The 14,484-nt window shown below is 40.8% G+C and overlaps 1 protein-coding gene across 2 annotated transcripts in view; it reads left to right on the forward strand.

Moving 5' to 3' along the window:
- The window catches only part of ANO1 (anoctamin 1), a 69,059-nt gene extending 66,480 nt beyond the window's left edge, over window positions 1-2,579 (forward strand). For both annotated transcript variants that reach the window (XM_066552088.1, XM_066552089.1), the window contains 2 exons: window positions 1,222-1,327; window positions 2,248-2,579. In XM_066552088.1, coding sequence (XP_066408185.1) covers window positions 1,222-1,327; window positions 2,248-2,508 — 367 coding nt within the window. In that variant the 3' untranslated portion in view covers window positions 2,509-2,579. The remainder of the gene's footprint in view (window positions 1-1,221; window positions 1,328-2,247) is intronic.
- The last annotated feature ends 11,905 nt before the right edge of the window (window positions 2,580-14,484 follow it).

Below are 14,484 nucleotides of genomic sequence, written 5' to 3' on the forward strand. Positions count from 1 at the left end.
TTTTGTCCAATTCCCAATTCCTGATGAGAGAGCAGTAGCATCCTTATCTGGAACTTAGGACTTATTTATAGTGTCATCACACAGGAGAAATTTGCATGCCTGTGACAATTCATATCTACTCTTCTCATGTTTAAAGGAAAATTGTGGTTACCTATTTCAGCTAATATATTCTTAGAATTGACAGTTCTGACAGTGAAAGCACTTAGACCAGCAAAACTGAAAAGGGGACAACAGAGGGAGGAAGGGGGAGAGAAGAGTAAGGAAGGAAGAGATATTCCAGGGGAGAAAGAAACAAAGATGACTTTGATACATGCATACTAAAAAAATCACACTAACTGACCAAATAAAAAACCTTGCCTTTGAATTATATTATTTTGTATTATATTCTTTATGCACTTGAATAGTGAAGTTAATATGGTGAAATGACCTCTAAACAGAAAATTCACTCAGAGATGAAAGCAAAACCAACCAAACTGCATTTGCAGTAGTTTTGCTCGCTTTTATTTTCTCCTGGTTTCCTCCTGCTTCTCTCTGGGCAGAGGTTAAGCAAGGCTGGCAAACATGTTTCAGCACAGAATGGAAGTGTTGGCATCATGGTCCAAAAGCAAAATGCCAGATTTATTTGCTTTCCACTCCCAGCCTCTGTCTTCTTTCAATCCCATCCTTATCCCAAGGATTTTAAAATAATTTGAAAATGCAGAGCCCTAATTCTTTCAAAATATTGACAGGATGCTGTGGTTTTGAATTTAATGACTTTTCTTGGTCTTGTTTATCAACACATAGATTTTCTGTAAGCCATACTAAGGAAAAATTCTCTTCTCTCCACCTGACAAAATTTAGTTTCAACCTTTTGCTAATCACGTGTTAAACACATTCTATGAATCTGAGATCAGTATTTTTGTCTTTAAAATTAGTTTGAAAAATATATGTTGCCTTTTTACCTATCTTAAAATAAATCACCTGAGCTGTGTAGTTTACTCTGTCTTATGCAAAATCAATATTATATGTAGTAATCAGAGGGTATTAAGATGAATTAACCTTTAATTTTAAGGCTAACTTGAAGGCTATGGGATAGTTTCAGCTGTGTCTTGTTTCTGAGAGATTAATACAGTGAACTTTCTTTTAGACAGTTCTATTTATTGTTTGGCTGTTTGTTAATAACTCCTTCAGGTGCCAACATTTCTGAATTGCACCCCTGATTTACTGAGTCTTGTTTTGCAGGTACAAAGATTATAGAGAACCCCCCTGGTCTGAAAACAAATATGACATCTCAAAGGATTTCTGGGCTGTCCTAGCAGCAAGATTGGCATTTGTGATAGTTTTCCAGGTAGGTGACACTGCAGGCACTTGGAAATAAGTTATTGGGCCAAAGAAATATCTTCTTTCTCAGTTGTTTCATGGAAAAGCCAAAGAAATTTGCCCATCTTCATTACCCTCTTTGTCCCACCCATTCAGTCACTGGTATATCCTCAGTGGAAAAATTCATCCCCAGGGATTCCTTGAACTGGTTTGATGCAGAACAACTTAATGATCTTAGAGACCAGCAAAGCACAAGGCTGATGCTAATTAGGTTCCATCAATTTCTCCCATAGGACATCAACAATTTCACTGAAGCAGCATAAATTTAACCCAAAATCATTTTAAGAGCTAGCCAAGAAATGAGATTTTCAAAATTTTCCAAGTTTAGTTTTAATTTGCATCTGAATACAAAGCCAAAATCTTGTAATTTGTCCTTAAAAGACATTATTTAATCACAACAGTGATGCTACTTATTGCAACACAAATGTCTTAAGTCTGCCTCATCTGAACAACTCGTTTCAAAATTTTTATTGGGTTTTTTTTATTAAAAGTTATCTTTTTGGGAAAGATCACCCCTTCCTTGAATCAAGGTTTTTCAATTAGAAAAATTCAATTGGAATGTATTTTACCAACTTTTACCATTTTTACCTCTTGTATTTGCTTCTGCCTTCCTGATGCCAATCTCATGAGCCACTCACCAACTGCAAATTCCTTTGGATTTCTAAGTGGCTGCAGTGTCAGGATTGGTACATAAATCATAGAGGTCAATCAATACCTGATGTATTTCTCTACTTCTAGCATGCACAAAGCAGTTGAGGGGAATTTGGTCCTATAGTCCAACTCAAATATTGTCCTCTCTTCATTTTTCTTTCCTGAGTGCCCTCTCCTTTCCCTACAGCCACCCTTTCATTTGGCCCCGCTGACACTTTCTCACAACTTCATTTTCAGAACTTGGTCATGTTCATGAGTGAATTTGTTGACTGGATTATCCCAGACATTCCCAAGGACATTAGTCAGCAGATTCACAAGGAGAAGGTTCTCATGGTGGAGGTCTTCATGAGGGAAGAGCAAGGCAAGCTGCAGATGCTGGAAACCTGGAAAGACAAGGACAAGAGAAAAGGGGAAAACTGCAACAACCACAGCCCCAGGCTCTCGAGGAGCCGCAGTGGGAGCTTGTCCTCCTGCCATTCCTATCCTCTGGACGTTTAGGAGAGGAGGGAGCTGAGGCTGTCGGGGCATTCCAGAGACAAAAGCCATGGCGCCAAGGGCAGGACTCCGGTACGGACACCCCGGTGCATGTTGAAGGATGTGCTGCCATTTCACTCCCATCTTTGTGAGAAATGCCCTTCTTGCAAACATGGAGGACCACGTTCTATTTCTGACAATGTTGGGGTTTCGTTTTGTTTTGTTTTTCTTTTGCACAAGCAGTAATGCAGGGAGTTTTTGTATTTCATCCTGTCGACGTTGGCGTGCATTAAGAAATGCAGGTACTTAGGACAATCTTGCTAGAGATATTCTCGGAGAATCTGATCTTAGCCTATCAATTAGCTAATGAAATAAAGGTAAATTTGAAGTCATTATAATAATAATGCTAATTTGAACTATTTTGGAAAGCCGGGTTCGAAGGTCCATGGGGTAACTTGCTAAATGATATGCAAAATCAGTATTCCCTCGTATTCCATAAAGCCTACCAGACTGACTTGCTTCCCAAGGCTGTGTTTAGCTTTGTGAGTCTGAGCTTTGGAGTCCCAAAGATGTGGGGGGGACTTGTGGCAGCCCCCAGACCCTCCCTGGGGCACCACTGCCTCTGGAAACATCAGCACAGGGATTGTGGGCAGTGCTTTCTTGGCGGCAGCAGCACAATTGCAGAGATCCTGCCAGCAGGCCCATGGTCACGGAGCATTTGTTAAATGCCCTGAGTTAATGAGCACACAGAGAGCTCCAGTGACTCTCACTGCCCTGCCAAGCACTCGCACGCTGCAGTTGCTGAGGAAATTCCCTTTTCCCCGATGGTTCAGCACATCCCTAGCCCAGCCTGGCTTTTCCCTGTAGCCCTCTGGAGCAGGAGAAGGGAGTGCTTGCACCCATGTTTCACAGCCAGCTTTTGCCACAGACTTCCTGCTGGTGGCTGGCACTTCCCAGAGGCTGTGCCGGAGGAGTAAATCCCAAATGCATCCCACTTGCTGTCTTCAGTGGAAGCTCTGCCTGCACTGGGGCTACAGGACCAGACCTTCAGCTAGTTACAGGACTTTTCTTTTGTCTTAAAATCCTCTGTCTTTTGTACAAGGAGCTTTTCCCTAAAGTATAAGTCTGAAATCCTTACTTACCATGACTAGCTAAAGCCCATCAGTACAGCTCTTTTTAAGCATAATATGTTTTTGTTTTGCTTTGTTGACCGATAAACTGCACTTCCAAATAATATTGGTGCAATTAATCTAATTTCTTTTATTGCTTTGTCTTGTCCATGGCACTTGCATTATAAAATTGAAAAAGAAAATAAAAAGGAAAGATTTCTTTAAAGTCTAACTACTGTATGGTTTGTTACAAAACCAAACTGTTTTCAAGAGGTTAGTTATTTCTTTTTTTCTTTCTTTTTTTTCTTTGCCAAACTAATTTAAAGATTAATGCTAGAACTCTAAAAAGAATGCCATATAGAGCTTTTGATATATTTATTTGTTTTAAAGTATGGATAAACTTGATATTTTTCTGTAGTCTGTCCAAAGAAGGTACCAAAAGAGAAATTATGTGGAAGAAAGAAAATGGTATTAACCAAATATTCTTGAAGCTTATTTAAAATACTGATCCAACCAAAGATTTTTATTAATAAAGGGCTTATATTTTGTTAACTCTTGTTTCTGTTGTACTTTGACTTGCAGGAATGTCACTATTTTTAAAATTTGTAACTTATGATAGTGTGTTGCTGTAGGGCCAAATCCTGCCTGATTTATTCCCACATAAATGTAAAGCCTGGTTAGTAAATGTTTACCAGATCAGGCCCACTGACTGCAATAGGACTGGGGAGAAATCAAGCAGAATTCTGTCCACACATTTTGTTGAAAACCTGTTTTTCCTCTCATTCCTTGGTAGCCCAAAAGATCCAGGAGAAAGCCAAACTACCTATTCTGAGGAGAAACGTTAGGGATCGTCCTCGAAGGGGATTTAATCTGTAAATACTGACCTGAAAGTGTTCCCAACTTAATACTGACATTCCTGTAAATGGTGGAACTATATCCTGAACACATACTTATCTGAATTTTTTCATTATTTGCTGAAATCATGGAATAGTAACAGTTGCTTATACTTTCTTTTGTACAGTAAATTGTTTGAAATGGAATTTTGTATATAAAAATCTGTATTACTACTCAGATATCTATAAAATTATTTCATGGAATCATTTTTTAAGAAAAGCAAATATATACTAAATCTGTTTTATTTTGGTTTTTTTTTTCTTTTTCTTTGAACACTTATTTGAAATAAACTTAAATATCCAAGAGTTTCTCCTGTGGGACAGGTTCTGTTCCCAGCCCTCCTTGTGCTCTGAGTGTACAGACATCTCCCTAAAAATGTCCCAGGTAGGTCTGGTGTTTGAGCTGCTTTAGAGACCCACTTGGAGGCGAGTGAATCCCACCTGAAATCCATCTCCAGGAGTACAAAGGGAGTTTTTTGGCTGCAGGATGGCTCCACTGTGGCTGTCACATTCCCACTGCCCTGAGGGACCTGTCCAAGCAAGGCTGGCCTCAGAACCTCACTTGCTGATTGCAGTTTTTTCCTCCCTTCCCCATTTAACTGTCGTGTGAGAAGGCAAAGCACGAGGCTTCACACCAGCCCTCCTTTCCTGGATGGAGAATATTAATGCTCCAAGTCAGGAAATTTAGTTTAGAAGGTGGGAATTGTGTCCTGAGAGAATGGATACGGACACCAGAAGCAGGTAAACCACAGTCTAGCAGGTGTGGGATTGTCAGTTATTAAAGACAAAATAGTACATGTGAGCTCATTAGATGTAAGATAATGCCCCCCAGAAAACCACTTGCACTGTGGCTGTGGTACTTTTCCTGAAAGTTGTTTCATATTTGGGATGCAAAAAAAAAAAAAAAAGTTTTGCTTTTAACAAAAGCAAATTTGAGGCAGGATTGTGCTAGAAAGGATTTACTGGAATAGAGGGGGGAAAAAAGAAACTTAAATCAGAGAAGCAGGGATCTGGAACTGATCAAAGAACATGCATTGATGTGACTCACAGTGACCACGTTTGATGAAAGATAGCAAACCAAATTTCATTTGTGCAAGTACAAAGCTGAACTCTGTGTTGAATTGTATGCCATGTATGACACCATGTCCATGACATGCAGTCAGCCTGTTCTTGGCATGCTTCTGCCCCAAAACTATAAGCACAAAACCATTTCCCAGCCCGGATTTGACCAAAGGAAAAAAAGTCTCAAACCCAACATCTTAAGGTATTGAAGAGGAAAGTCATGGCATCCATTTGCTTGCTCCAAGAGAAAATGTAGACCATGGGGAAGACTTCTGCTGGAAATGGCTGCAGGGGCCATTTCTGAGCCATTGCTGAATCACTGATCGCTGTTTGCCATGAGAGGTTGGTAGCAAAAACACAACATCAGTCGGTGCATCCGAGGAGGAAACTGCTCCCACCCCAAGGGCTGCCTGTGTGAGTCTCAGTCTCCTGGATTTCCATGTCATTGTGTTTCCAAGATACTGTCCTACAAATATTTTGCAGTCTTAAATAGCTTAAGGGTGAATAAGTCTCACATCAAGGCACAGACACATTTCTATTTTTAACCCCCCTACGCTCTCTGGTCCTGAGCTGTTAATGATCTTTTTGGCTGTTGTGGTTTCCAATAAGCAATAATAATTTACTTTTCATCCTGATACCTCCGGAGTCTGACCTCTCCCAGAGCTCTGTGCATCACTTGAGTGCATTTATATTTTCCTACAAAGCTCTCAGAGTACACAAGTTCTCTTCCTCTTACCACTGGAAAAAACCCATCTTAAAATTTATATGAATTCCATTCAAACTCTTGTTCAATTCTTTGCACATTTGAGCACTATTTATTCCATAACCAAACACAACGTGCCATTTTTAGTATAGCAGAGAAAAACCAAAGTTCTTTTTTTAACCTTCTTTTTTTAGCCCAACAGGCCTTTCTGAAGAAAAAGCTAACTATGAATGTGACTTGTTTTGAATTTTAACTCTATCCTAATTTTTAAGGCTATGTCGGCCACCTGAAGCCAAAGAAAATATTCCCATTGATTCCCTTCAGTGTGCTTTGCATGAGGTTAAGCAGTACTTATTGAGTGATTGGTTTCACTTTGGATAAAATAAAAACTCCTGACAGTTTTTGTAGGTTAGTTTTCTAACCTTCAGTGTCAGCTAAAGCCAAAATAAATTGATGCAGATGTGTTGTGAGAGCAGTAAAGAGTTGGGTGCACCATTGTGCTGGTTGCCATGAGGCAAAGGCCTTGGAAAATCCGAGAAAATTGAAGATTCTGAGGTCATAGCTTTCATCTGGCTTAGTACCATCTCTGGAAAAAAATCATGCCAAAACAGGAAATGTATCTGTTCGGATGGCCATGAGAAACAAGAATCAAAATACAAAATATTTAGCAGAGTGCTTGTGCTGAACAAGCTTAAGTGTAATAAAGTCCATTTTTCAGAGCAAGAGGCATGTGGTTAAGCAATCTTAGAAGAAAAGGCTATTCCTTATTTTTACTGCTAAATGAGAAAATAGTGGTTATCTTCTCCAGCTGAATTATGAGATGGAGCTGAGGAAAAGATGCACAGTAGGGAAGAGAGGAAGAAAGGGCTTTTGCCTGCTGTTCCCAGACCCAAGTTAGTTTTTCTGGGAAGAGGATGGATTGCCCTTGTAGGTGGGTGATGGGGCAGCCTCTGCCAGTGCTCCCACGTGCCACCCCAACCACGCCAAGCCAGGCAATGCTGTGGGTCTCGTGTGGAGATGGAAGCTGGAAGGTTTTGGTCCTGTGGGAGGAATGGGGCTGAGCCTGGAATTCCCATCTGTCATGGCAGCAGCATGTAATTACAGGAGCAGCCCACATTTCTCAAAGCATTAATCTCTGAAATACATCTCCAGGTAATGAAGGAAGGCAATTGCAGGTAATTAGCCAGCAAGTGGGGAAGCAATAAATCCCAGCAGGCCAGACTGCTCTGGGTTTACTGCAGGAGCTGGTGTGTGTGCCCTGTGTGTCTACAGGCTGGTGGGCTCTGACTCCTGGAGCTGTTTGGGCATTTTGCTCTCCTCAGGCACTGCTGGCAGCGGAAAAGGGGAGTTGTGAGCAGGGAAGGAACAGTGAAACTCCTGCAAGCAAATCAAGATAAACTTCAGCTCCATCTTAATCCTGTCTTCAATGAGAGAAAGAAGTAAAAGTGAGAGGCAGTTCTGAACTTCTACTGAACCTCTTCCCTTTTGCCTCTCTGCCTTTGGCTTCTGAAACCAAGTTCCTCCACCTCTTCACAAAGCTTGCCTTGGAGCTGCTGAGCTAAATTGGTAATCCCCTCTGGGGCTTCTTGGGGATGAGAAGAGGCAATTAATTAATCACTGCCAGGTTTAGGTGCTGGGCAAAGATGTGCTACAGGCTCCCTTTCAAAAGCCTCACTCCAAAACTGGTGAAGAACAGCAAAGTATGGTTAGATGTGTATTTGAGTGATCACAGAGGGTGAGCTTGGGGCTGATCCTATCCTACAAGCCATTTAATTTTGGTTGTATCCACACAAGGAAAAAGAAAAAAAACTCTGTGGCTTTTCTGGCACCAAGCTGTGCTGTTTGTAACTTCCTCACTTCTTCTGAAGTATACAGACAGTAAGGAAAATAAATAAATGCTATATTTTGTATTGGATTAATCCAGCCTTCTCTCAGGAAGTCACGCTCCCTTCCTAGACTTTTCATCTCTGGGAACAAATGCAACAAGTTTCCCACAAGTTTGTGTATGAAAATGGACTCCAAATTGTGGTTTAGGACTAGCTGGTATCTGGTTCTGACCACAGCACTGTGGACTAGCTCAAATTACAGCATTTCTTCAGAGAGCAGAAAATAATACTTCCTCCCCAAAGAATCAAGGGAGAGGGATGATGAAATCAGATTTGCTTCTTATTTATGATATCTAAATCCCTGTGAGTAATTCACCCAGTCATATCCTGTATCACTTGGTGGCCATGTGAAACTATTCATGTTTTAAAAGGAAATAACTGGATAATAAGTGCACTGTGCTTGAGCACATGAGGCACTCCCTCTCTAATCAGAATTGAGTAAAAAACTTGCACCTTCCAACCTCCAGGACGGTGACTCAGATGGAAAATACTGCACTGGCATGCCCTGAAAAGAATGAAAATCACAGATATATAAAGCAATGCTTGTTTCTAGGAAATAACCCCCACCTCTTGGCTTGTCATTATCTCCAGTCACAATAGTGAGTTCACAATACCCGAGTTTAACTCAAAAATCAAGTAAGTGTGACAGGCTCACTCATTTTTATTTATTAAAGCAAAATTTCAGTATCTCTGAGAGATATTTAGATATTTTCTAGTCTCTGCAGGCTGGATGCAGGGACGTAGTTGGGAAAAATTTTCCATTTTTTACCAGGTCCAAAGCAGAGTCTGTTGGTGCAGAAGAGATAAGAGCTGAATATTCACAGACAAAAAAAAAAAAAAAAAAAAAAAAAAAAAAAAAAAAGAAAAAAGAGAAATCCCTGCTGCTATTATTTCAACTGCAATGCTCTGCAGCAGGCAATGGAGTTGCTGCTCCTCAGTAGGGAAAGAGTAAGAAAACCTTTCCTTGGGTGGGAGGATGAAGTCCTGTGGTACAGAACTAATTACATGCTTGTAAGAAATACTCCAAAGCGGTGCAAAATGGATCAGTTTTCTGAAAAATAATTATTTTTGTTACCCTAACCTTTATTTTATAGCTGCTCAGAATATTGTATTTTCTAATATAAAGATGGAGAATTAAGAAAACCACCTCAATTTAGAGAAAATAAATGTTATTGTGGTAAGTATTTACCTTTTCACAGTTTTATCTGGTTTAGGAACTGGCAATACAGCAGCTCAGGAAAATAAAGCACAAATTATACATACTCTGCAGAAATGAATTAGTATTAGCTTCCAAGGCTGGCAATCAGAGCTGCTGGATTATTTCCCTGCATGAATAGCAACTTCCAATTTGGATCTTAATTTGCTTTGCTTTGCCCTCAGCCAGTCACAGAGCAGGAACTGAACTGAATAGAAATAGAAAGGGCCCCAAAAGAGATTTAATGATCATACACTGTTATTTGGGGACATTTTGTCATTTCACAATGACATTCCTCTACAAACAACCCTTGCTCTCTGACTTCTCTGTTCTTCTGTTTTTCCAAGTGCAAAATTGATGTTGTAGAGCTTAAGTAATAAATATGGTTTAGAGGAATGAGGTGTGCTGGGCTAATATATGCACACAGCTTTATTGACATGTGAAATGTTTGTTTGAATGATTTCATACTTCCATGGTATGATGAAAATTCACTACAAAAATAGGTAAAAAGTCAAGTCAGAGGTTTTTAGCCGGAGCAAATAAACAAAAGTCTACAATTTACCCTTCCCCTAAAGTTAAACTAACTTCTTCTGCCAACAATAACACAACAGAACTGTATCAACAGAATTATATCAACACTTCTGCTGTTTCAATATTAAGTTCAAGCATCTGTTAACAACTTATTGCTTGTTGTTGTTGTTACTTGGCCAGATTTTTTATCTGTATACAACCTAGTCATGCCAGAGTTCACTCTCTTTTCAGTACTTATTTACTTTTCCCACACTCTGCTTCTAATTTTCTTTCTCAACTCACAATAATTTGACATTTCTTACGGGCCCTTTTGTCAGGGACAGTTTTCTCCTAAGATTCTCTCCACAAATGAGTTTCTTTACCAGAGCAATTCTTTCTAGACTGGATGTTATAGCAACAGAGAGGTGATAGCTGACAAAATAAACATGTACAGATCAATTCACTCACAAATGAAAGTACAGAAACTGTCTTCTCTTTGCTGAAAATGTGCATTTTAGGGTTTTTCAAAAAAAATGGGTGAGAGGCATTGGATAAGTGCACTAAGAAATTTTATGGAAATCAGTTTATTCAGCGTAGGAGTAAAAAAGCAAGCAATCAAACTAAAAACCTCTTGCAGCCCAATTCTGCTAGGAGGGAGAGGGTTGGGGTTTTTTATGCAAAATCTCCTCTTATCTTGAAGCCAGCAAAGAAAAAAGGAGATGTCATTAATTCCCTTGAAGACATGAGTAGGTATATTAAAAGAAATGTACAGTCACCTGGGCCTCAAAAGAGAAACAGTTCCTCAGCACTGTCTGTGCCCAGCCTGTCTCTCAGAATCGTCAGGATAAAGATTTTAAATCCCCCCCTGGGATATGTGCTATTGAATCGCATGGGAAATTAAAGAAATTATCAAAGCTGCTTCACTTAAAAACACAGCAGCTCCCAAACACTCCAGTGTCTCTGCACCAGCAGAATGTTTCTTGCCTTGGCTGGAAATAAGGAAGGATCTTCCCGAGTTTCCACACCAACACATCTCAGGACAGCCCCACACTTGGCATTTTTGCAGTCCCCAGCTGGGTGGTTTTGCCTGGATGTCCTGGTGACTGGCACCTCCCCGAGGGCGCTGCTGAAATGAATCTTTCCATGCTCTCTTCGCGCTGCTCCTCCAGCAAGGACCGTGAAGTCAGGCAAAGCTAAGTCTGAGGCACTCCCAGGCTTCGAGCTCCCTCTGCAGTATTTTGCAAGGACTCATCTTGCCTCCAGAAACCTGAGGATTATTTGGCTGGGAGCCGGATCATTCACAGCACTTAAATTTCTGGGAAACTTCCACTGAAATCTGAGCTACTCCAATAAATCATTTCTTTTAAGTTTTATTCTGACACAGAAGTGCTTACAATCTGTTAGGTTCACCTAATATTTCGTTTGCAAAAGCCCCACAAACTGCTTCCAAAGGAAATAACTGGAATAAAGCAATTTATTGCTTGGGGTATTTTCATCAGTGAATGCATCCAAGTGAGGTTCAGACAGAATAAAAGACCCTGCTCAATCATTCTGCCTTCCCATAGGACTGAGTTTAAAAGCATTTAAGAGTCTTAATTAAACACTGATTTCTGTCTTTCAGTTTCACTTTTGTTACTAATTTAGACACCTTTGGAATTGCATAAATGTGCAGCCCACTTTCACACTCAGTGCTGAATCTGGCCACCAGGTTTGTATGAACTGATTAAAATCTCAGTTGATGCTGTTTTCAATTGCATGTCAGGGTATAGAGAATAAAGGTATAAATTGTGCTGATTTGGACTTCTCTCTCACAGATTTGCCTCTGAATTTGGCTGGTTGCCATCACCAGGCACCATGTGATTTGGTCCCTGCTGTTTTGCAGAGTCACCTTCGCTGGCAAAATTTAAAAGGAATTTTATTTAACTGGATTTTATACTTCTTATACCATTACAAGGGTTACTCCTGCTTCATCAATTAATGCACACACAGCAAATATATTTCTCCTATGCTACCCTTTTTGTTAATGTCTTTCCTTGAGTTTAAAGTATATTCAGGGCTGCAAAAAAAAATACACCTCTTAAATCAGGCACATCTTGTCCCAGCTCAGATTCACAGTGGCAATTCCTCTCACTCTTTTCTTTACCATGAGACCCCTCCAGTCTGCAGCACTTAGGGAATAAACAAAAATATCTAGTGGGTTTATCTAAGGAGGGCTTGTGCCTGTGGGAGTTGGAGAAATGTTTTGGGGGGTTGGTCTTCACATTGGAATGTGAGAGTGGAGAAAGAGATGAGGAAGATGATAGTGTTTAAGTCCATTTATCAGTCAGAAACCTTTCTATAATGAGAGAACATAGGTCTGTGAGCGTGCAGTAAGAATAATAAATTAAAGTGTGCTGGAAACAACTTAGGAATGGGGTAACTTGGGGAATCAACATGCCAGTGCTCACAGAAAGAACAAGGAAATTTCTGAACTATCTACATGTGCTGAGAAGAAAAGCCAAAAGGCACCTACAAAACAATGGAGTGAACTTGATCTTTCCCATTTAAGAAAAGTTCACAACCTTTCACCTTGTGTAAGAGTCATCTCTAAAATACAGGGACTTAACATTTGCCCTATTGCTTGCCTTTTAAAGGTCAGGAGGTGCTTTGTGTCACAATTAATCTTGGTGAGGAACAAAGGCCAGGCTGCATGCCCTGTGCTTCCAGGGAAAGGCTGGGGGTCTCTGGGGGCAGCAGGGGCCACACAGGGAGGGCAGAAAGGAATTCCGGGGCAGATTCCCTGGGCAGCTGTCAGGCAGGGAAGCCATGGGAATGGCATCTCTTTGGGAGCAGGGCTCTGCTGGTGCAGAGCTCTTTCTTGCTCTTGGTGCAGAAAGCCATTTATAGAACCATAGAACCATGGAACAATTAATGTTGGAAAAGATCTTTAAGATCATTGAGTCCAGCCATTCAGCCATCACTGCCAAGTCCACCACCACACCTCAAAGCACCACATCTGTACATCTTTTAAATCCCTCCCGGGATGGTGACTCCACCACTTCCCCACGGCAGCTTGTTCCAATGCCTGTCCAACCTTTCAGTGAAGAAATGTCTCCTAATATCCCACCTAAACCTCCTCTGGTGATTTTCTTCTTGTCCAGCCCCTTTTCCTTGGGAAAAGAGACCAAGCCTCTCCCGTCTCCATGCTTGTCTCAGTGAGCCAGAAGGTACCCCCGAGCCTCCTCATCCCCAGGCTGAGCCTTTCATCCTTGTGCTGCTTTTCTTTCCACCTTAAAAAAAAAAAAAAAAAAAAAAACCAATAACACAGAGATTTACTCTTATAGGGGTAGGTGGTCACAAGAAGTCCAATGATTCAATATTAACCAGGAAATCTACAGTTTTCCCAACTTCAGGCTTAGACTGGTGAGGTCACACCTTGAGTCTTGTGTCCTGGTGTGGGTTCCTCAATTCATGAAGGCCATTGAGGGGCTGGATCATGTCCAGAGAAGGGAATGGAGCTGGGAAAGGGTCTGGAGCACCAGGAGAGGCTGAGGGAGCTGGAAAAGGGGCTCAGCCTGGACAAAAGGAGGCTTGGGGGGGACCTTGTGGCTCTGCAATATTCCCTGAAAGGAGAGGGCAGCCAGGGAAGGTTCCAGGGAACAAGTGAAGGACAAGAAGACATAGTCTAAGCTGCACCAGGACACCAGGAGAGCTTTAGGTTGGATATTAGGCAGAATTCCTTTGCAGAAAGGGTGATCAGACATTGGAACAGCCTGCCCAGGGAGGTGGTGGAGTCACCATTCCTGGAAATGTTTAACAAAAGCCTGGATGCGGCTCAGTGCCATGCTCTGGTTGACATGGTGGTGTTCAGTCACAGATTGGACTCGATAAGCTCCGAGGTCTTTCCCGAGTTAAGTGATTCTGTGATTCTGTGTGTGAAAAACGCCAAGCACTTGTTTTTAAAATTTTAAAAGTTTAATAATAATAAAATGGTTATAAAATAGTAATACAATTAGAGTAATAATAATTTGGACAATTTGAATTAGGACAATATGAGACAATAGAGACAAAGAGTTACGGACAGACGGGTACCTTTTTCCCGAAAAAGGACCCCGTTAACAAAGGATTAACCCTTAAAAGCAATAGCCTGTTGCATATTCATGCACTTCATATATGATGCATAAATTCCTTTCAAACACAGGATTCTCTCTGGTCATCGTCAACTTCTTCCTCTGAATCCTAACAGCGCCTTCGAGGCTGGAAGAAGTTCATTTCTCCTGATAATGGAGTAATAAATTCTTTTTCTCTGAAAGATTCAGGTGTCCTGTGGCTGCTATCTTGCTGCGAGTCCTTTCTTTAAAAAACAGTATCCTACATAGCATAGTTTCTATTTGAACATTTTTTATAACCTAAAACTACATTTAACACACTACTTAAGAGAATTAATACAGCATTACTTTCTAACACAACATATATAATATTCATTTTAATATTTGCGAAAAGCCAATCATAAAATACATGCATTTTTCACACTGTGATTCTGTGACTCTGTGATTCTGTGACTCTGTGGTTCTGTGATTCTGTGGTTCTGTGGTTCTGTGGTTCTGTGACTCTGTGGTGCTGTGACTCTGTGATTCTGCGACTGTGGTTCTGTGATTCTGTG

This window comes from Molothrus aeneus, chromosome 6, assembly GCF_037042795.1.
Source record: "Molothrus aeneus isolate 106 chromosome 6, BPBGC_Maene_1.0, whole genome shotgun sequence".
NCBI classification, from domain to species: domain Eukaryota; kingdom Metazoa; phylum Chordata; class Aves; order Passeriformes; family Icteridae; genus Molothrus; species Molothrus aeneus.